This window comes from Malurus melanocephalus, unplaced genomic scaffold (assembly GCF_030028575.1).
Source record: "Malurus melanocephalus ecotype Western Australia unplaced genomic scaffold, MMel_1.1 scaffold_825, whole genome shotgun sequence".
Taxonomy (NCBI): Eukaryota; Metazoa; Chordata; class Aves; order Passeriformes; family Maluridae; genus Malurus; species Malurus melanocephalus.
Genome location: NW_026624057.1, coordinates 187,200 through 193,594, shown reverse-complemented (window position 1 = coordinate 193,594; position 6,395 = coordinate 187,200). Strand labels below are relative to the sequence as shown.

Sequence of the window (6,395 nt, the reverse complement as noted above, 5' to 3'; positions counted from 1 at the left end):
GGATGGGATGGGATGGGATGGGATGGGATGGGATGGGATGGGATGGGATGGGATGGGATGCATGGAGTGGGGTGGCATGGGATAGATGGAGTGGGATGGGGCAGGAGGGATGGAGTGGGAGAGATGAGAGTGGGGTGGTATGGATGGAATGGGGTGGGGTGGGATGGGACATGATGGGAAGAGACAAGTGGAGAGGTGAGAAGAGAAAGGACGGGATGGGCTGGAATGGGATGCAGGGCTACGGATCCCCACCATCCCCTTGCAGCTCAACGCCTCCGACGACCGGGGCATCGACATTGTCCGAGGGCCCATCCTGAGCTTTGCCAGCACCAGGACCATCTTTAAGTACGTGGTGGGTCTGTGCTCCCCAAAGCTCCCCATCCCTTTGGCACTCTCCTGCCCCCATCCTCGGCTTGGGAAGGGGATCTGGGAGCTCCCGGGGTGGGCAGCAGGTGGGGTAGGTGAGGATGAAAGCATTTCCCAGGAATCAGGGTGGGAACAAACATCCCAGCTCCCCCTTCTCCAGCACCAAACCCACCCTTTTTCTAGGAAAGGCTTCAAGCTCGTCATCCTGGATGAAGCTGACGCCATGACCCAGGATGCTCAGAACGCCCTGAGGAGAGGTGAGGGACACTGGGAATCGCACACTGTGGGAATCCCACACTGTGGGCACCCACCTTACCCAGCACAGGGCMGGAATTGGGATGAGGCAGCAGGCAAGGATCTTCCTCCCCTCCCTCCTTTTTGCAGTAATTGAGAAGTTCACAGAAAACACCCGCTTTTGCCTCATCTGCAACTACCTGTCCAAGATCATTCCCGCCCTGCAGTCCCGCTGCACCCGCTTCCGCTTCGGCCCGCTGACCCCGGAGCTGATGGTGCCGCGGCTCCAGCACGTCATCCAGGAGGAGGGGTGAGCGGGTGGGGGTCCCTGCACACCCCCTGTCCCCATTCCCTGCCAGGCAGGAGCAGCAGGTGGCATTCCTGCTGTGCCATCTCCCTGGATGTCGTTCTGCAGGGTGGACGTGAGCGAGGATGGGATGAAGGCTCTGGTGACCCTCTCGAGCGGGGACATGCGCAGGGCCCTCAATATCTTGCAGGTGGGACCGTGGCTGTCTGCCCCTGGCTGCCAGCTGAGCTKGAGCAGCCTCTTCATCCCTCCTGCTCCCTCCTCTTCCTCAGAGCACCTCCATGGCCTTCGGGAAGGTGACGGAGGAGAGCGTTTACACCTGCACGGGACACCCSCTCAAGTCCGACATCGCCAACATCCTCGACTGGATGCTGAACCAGGATTTTTCCACTGCCTACCGCAGTATCCTTTGCCCTGGGGGTTATTCCCAGCTGGGATAAACCCTGCTCTTCCCCASGGATCTGTGTCTGGGGTGGGTGCTGCTCGCTGGGGAGGCCCCTCAGGGTTGTCACGGACACGAGGAGCAGGGTCTGGCAGGGAGAAGCCCGGAAGGAAGGCCTTGACTCGCTGCCATCACAGAAATCATGGAGCTGAAGACGCTGAAGGGCCTGGCCTTGCAAGACATCCTCACCGAGATCCATCTCTTCGTGCACCGAGGTGGGCACGGGGTCCAGCTCTGGGTGACCCCAGAGAGGCCACACCTCCCCCTGGCCTTCAGCAAGCATTTCCTTCTCTCCACAGTCGACTTCCCGCCCTCCATCCGCATCCAGTTGCTGATCAAGCTAGCAGACATCGAGTAGGTGACACTGCCCTGCTGTGGGGACCCCAGGGTGGCTCCTGGTGACACCCAGCCCATGGCTTTGGGGTGCACCCACAGCAGTGCCAACCCCCAGCCCTGCCCTTGGCCCCCTCCCCAGGTACCGCCTGGCCGCTGGCACCAGCGAGAAGATCCAGCTGAGCTCCCTGGTCGCYGCCTTCCAGGTCACCAGGGACCTGGTGGTGGCCGAAGCCTGAGTCCTGCCAGGCTGATCCGCTGCTGGGTTTGGGAAGGACCATCAGCCCCGTGCCTGGAACTGCTCCCTGCAGCTTCCCAGGCTCTTTCTGGAAGCCTCGAGCACACAGTTGGGGTGAAAAGTCAGGTAGCGTTCTACCCAAGCTCCATGGGGAAATACAGGTGYCTCCACAGCCCAGCAGCTCACACTGGTGTTTGCTTTTTCCTCCTGGAGGGAGGTGGGGATTAGGGAAGCACCARCTTCCTGCGTTCAGCTGTTCCCGAGGGAAAAGCAACATCCTGGGGTGGTTTGGGAGGAGAATTCCCTCCACAGAGCCTTCCAGCACATAGGGAATGTGCTGGAGTAGAGGGACAAACAAAACTGGCTCTGTGCTCAGCATGGCTGGGAGTTTGGCAGAGTGAGCACCACGCTCCTGCACGGAATAAAAACACCAGGAATGGGAGCAKAGGGCGAAGCAGAGCTACCTTTTCCCACAGACAGACACCTCTGCCACCCCTCCCTGGCAGCCAGGGCGGTGCCAGGCACTCCCAGGTCACCTGAGCGAGCCGGGAGAGAAATCACGAGGAATTGATTTTTATTTCTTGAGACCTACTCGGGCTCGCCCTGCTCCCACCTGCGCCGGGCCGCAGGGACGTTCCCAGCTGGGTGTTTTGGGGTGGCTTGGCCCTGTACCTGTGCCGGTGACAGCAGCTCTGCTTCCAGTGTCACCCCACACCGCCGGAAGCAGAAGCACCTGACCCAACCCCTGCAGCCAGCAGAGGACAGAGTGTCCCCCCTGCATCCCCTGCAGGGCTACCACCCCTCGCCCCTTGCGTAGGATTTTGCTGGGGTTTTGTTTTATGACACCTAAAAAAGCCCCAAAACCACGGGAGCGGCAGCAGCAGCACTCCCGGCTCACGGCTCGGCATTCCCGCGGCGCCGCCGGCCCGGCCCGAGCCCCGGGCTCCCCTCCGTGCCTCCGCTGTCCCTGCCACCTTAAAAAGTCCKGTAAGTGAGGAATTCCTTCAGCTTCCTGGGGATGGGCAGCGCCAGCACCTGGTAGGTGGTGAGGAAGGTGCGCAGGGCTTTACGGCACAAGTGCTTGAGCGACGACAGGACCCTAGGGGCTGTCCAGAACTGTACGTGGCCGTCCCTGGTCCTGCAAAGGGATCCCAACAACCCTGAGRAATTCCAGTCCCCCCCAAATATCCCCAATTCCTGCAGCCCAGCCCAGGATTTGTTGAGCTGCGGGAGGAGGGAGCAGCGCCGCGTTTCTCCGCCCTCCTCCTCTGGTGTTTGCTCACCCCGTGGCGATGAACCCTCCRTGGGGGAAGTACATGCAGCACAGCCCGTTGGTCATGGGGGCAAAGGCCACGGGAGAACGAAGCTCCAAGGCCCAGATCCTCAGGAGCCTGGGGAGAAAGGGAGAGGATGCAAAGTGGTGCCTGCTGCCAAAATGGGATCAGCTCAAGGTGTGCGAATTGGAAGATTTGCTTCCTGTGAGCATTTCCCAAGGACTGTCCTTTGCAGAGCAGGTGACGTGCCGAGGGTGGCACAACACCCAGGAGGACACAGATCTCAGCTCAGGGTGACAGGGCCCTGACCTCGTTACCCCTTGTCACAGCCAAGCCATGGTGCTCCCATTCGTTCAACTTTTCCCCTTATTCCAGGAAATGGTGGGGGCTCGGCATATTACCCGTATTCTCAGTTCCTGGTTCGTTTTTCACTCCCAGGTCCCTCCCTGTATCCCCACAMGGGTTCACTCACCTGTCATCTGCCACCGTGGCCAGGTAGAGCCCCTCGGGGGAGAAGCAGACAGAGCGCAGGGAGCTGGTGTGGATCTCACTGCTGGAGTCCAGTGTGGAGTGCAGCGGGACGTGGCTGTGGGTGGGGACAACATCCCAGTGTCACCCCTGGGCTGTCATGAGCCCCTTGCCCAGCTGGGGCTGGCAGAGCAGCCAGGGGCCCCACCAACCCCTCAAAGCAGGGGACAGGTGGTGGCTGTGCCCAGCGAGCTGGCAAAGCCACACCCAGCCCCAAAACCCACCCTGGGACTGCCCTGTCCTGTCCCCCAGTGTCCCCTGACTCCGCAGCACAGTGTAGGGATGGTGGGTGTGACACCAGTGACTCTCGGTGAGCTGGCAAAGCCACACCCACCCCAAAACCCACCAAGGCACTGCCCTGTCCTGGTCCACCGTGTCCCCTGACTCCACAGCACAGTGTAGGGATGGTCCTATCCCCAGTGAGCTGGCAAAGCCACACCCACCCCAAAACCCCGCTGGCACTGCCCTGTCCTGTCCCACGGTGTCCCCTGGCTCCACAGCACAGTGTAGGGATGGTGGCTGTCCCCAGCCCCAAACCTCGCCCTGGCACTGCCCTGAGCCCTGGCAGGGCCGTACCGCAGCGTCCTGAGCTGCTCCCCAGTGTAGGGATCCCACATGATGACACAGGCGTCGTAGGAGGCGGTGACGAGGAGCGCCGAGTCCGGCGAGAAGTCACAGGACACCACGCTGCTCTGGTGGCCCTCCAGCCTCCGGATCAGCGTGTAGGATCTCATGCTCCACAGCAGTGCCTGTGCGACATAGAGTCATCCTCAAATTCCACAAAATTCCCCAAAATTCTCTGCTCCTGACTCCCAGCTCCTGAGGAGCAAAGGCAAGGATGGCCCCTTGTCCCAGGAGGATTTTGGGGACACAGGGATGGCTCCCATGGTGCAGGACTCACCGATTTCTCCCCGGCGGCGGAGCAGAGCATGCTGCAGTCGGGGGAGATGGAGCAGCAATAAACCCACTGCACGTGGCCTGCCAGCACCTGGACCTGCCGCCCTGGGGACAGCAGAAATGTGTCACCAGAGGGGAGCAGGACACTTTGGCCCTGCTCTCCCTGCCTTTCTCCAGTGGGAATTCACACTGGGCTGGGGATTTCCCAGGTAAATCCCAAGGCAATGACCTCCTGCACTTCCCCAGGTTACAGAGCTCAAATCCTGTCCCCAAAGGTCCTCTCCACCTTCCCCGATATCCAGGTTTCTCCCCATTCCCTGATCCACCCCTGGGACACCCCCACACRTTCCTACCGTCCCTGCTCAGGTCCCACACACGCAAGGTCTTGTCCCGCGAGGCCGATACGAGGATGGGGCTTCCATTGGGAGCGAAGCTCAGGTCTCTGACCACATCCTGGTGGCCCAAGAGGCTGAAGAGGAGGTGCCCTGTACAGAGGAGCTGTGCTCAGCACCATCCATCCATGGGGAACAAGGCAGAGCCCTTCATGCAGCCCCACTTGGACAGGGGAGGCATTGGGAAAGGAGGGAGATGGGATCTCCTTCCACAGGGATCAAGGGGAGAGCAGGAGCCCGAAGCCACGACAGCCGCTCACCTGTCTGCACCTCCCACACCTTGATCTGCCCATCGTTGAGCCCGGTGGCCAGGACCAGGCAGGGGAGCCCCAGGGCACAGGTGGGATCGGTGTCACCATCCTCAGCGGCCGGCCAGGCGCTGAAGGCCAGGCCCCACACGATCTGCCCRCACTCCAGAGTCTTCTCCTTGGCTGCCCCACGGTTCCTGGTGTCCGCTTTGCCGCCCCGGCTCTTGCGCTCCGAGGTTTTGCAGCTGCTGGGGGGAGGCAGGGATGGGTGGGGTGGTCACCCTGAGAGCCCCTGCCCCTGCTCTGTGCACCCATCTTCAGCCCAAACTGGACAATATCCCAGCCCTGGGGTCAATCCACGCTGGGGATGAATGCACTGCTGGGGAGCAGCCTCTGGGAGGATTTTGGGCTGGACACGCCCTGGCTCTGAACCCCCCCGTGCCCTGGGCTGATCCCCAGTGGGGGCAGCAGGAAAAGGGGGGGTTCTGCCTCCTGCCCCAGCCCTGGGGTTCCCCAACATCACAAGAACCTGGAGCTGCTGGAGAGAGTCCAGAGGAGGAGCTGCTCCAGGGCTGGAGCCCCTCTGCTCTGGAGCCAGGCTGGGAGAGCTGGGGGTGCTCACCTGGAGAGGAGAAGGCTCCAGGGAGAGCTCACAGCCCCTTTTGGGGCCTAAAGGGGCTCCAGGAGAGCTGGAGAGGGACTGGGGACAAGGGATGGAGGGACAGGACACAGGGAATGGCTTCCCAGTGCCAGAGGGCAGGGATGGATGGGATATTGGGAAGGAATTGTTCCCTGGGAGGGTGGGGARRVGCTGGGATGGAATTCCCAGAGAAGCTGTGGCTGCCCCTGGATCCCTGGCAGTGCCCAAAGCCAGGCTGGGGATAGCGGAAGGTGTCCCTGCCATGGCAGGGGGTGGGATGAGCTTTAAGGAATTATTCCCTGGGAGGGTGGTGGGGGGCTGGCACAAGGTGCCCAGAGAAGCTGTGGCCGCCCCCGAATCCCCGAATCGCTCCAAGGCCCCGCGATCCGCCCGACCCAGCGGGACCCGCCCGCCCCCTCAGCCCCGCCCGCCCCCGCCGCTCCCGCGCGCTTTGCGGAGCTCTCGCGAGATTTCCCGCCATGGCGCCGGCGGGCAG

General features: G+C 62.0%; 2 protein-coding genes across 2 annotated transcripts in view; one reads left to right on the top strand and one right to left on the bottom strand.

Moving 5' to 3' along the window:
* Window positions 1-203: 203 nt before the first annotated feature.
* Window positions 204-2,101, top strand: RFC5 (replication factor C subunit 5; the record flags this gene model as incomplete). Its single annotated transcript, XM_057385436.1, has 8 exons — window positions 204-345; window positions 550-623; window positions 751-910; window positions 1,016-1,097; window positions 1,180-1,309; window positions 1,487-1,564; window positions 1,649-1,703; window positions 1,825-2,101. Coding segments are annotated over 8 exons (818 nt in total), but the record flags the coding sequence as incomplete, so codon positions are not given.
* Window positions 2,102-2,453: 352 nt separating this feature from the next.
* The window catches only part of WSB2 (WD repeat and SOCS box containing 2), a 4,739-nt gene continuing 797 nt past the window's right edge, over window positions 2,454-6,395 (bottom strand). The window contains exons 2-8 of the mRNA XM_057385435.1: window positions 5,272-5,507; window positions 4,973-5,104; window positions 4,624-4,724; window positions 4,299-4,471; window positions 3,667-3,780; window positions 3,204-3,311; window positions 2,454-3,058 (exon numbers count right to left, since the gene is read on the bottom strand). Of these exons, the coding sequence (XP_057241418.1) occupies window positions 2,896-3,058; window positions 3,204-3,311; window positions 3,667-3,780; window positions 4,299-4,471; window positions 4,624-4,724; window positions 4,973-5,104; window positions 5,272-5,507 (1,027 nt within the window). The 3' untranslated portion in view covers window positions 2,454-2,895. The remainder of the gene's footprint in view (window positions 3,059-3,203; window positions 3,312-3,666; window positions 3,781-4,298; window positions 4,472-4,623; window positions 4,725-4,972; window positions 5,105-5,271; window positions 5,508-6,395) is intronic.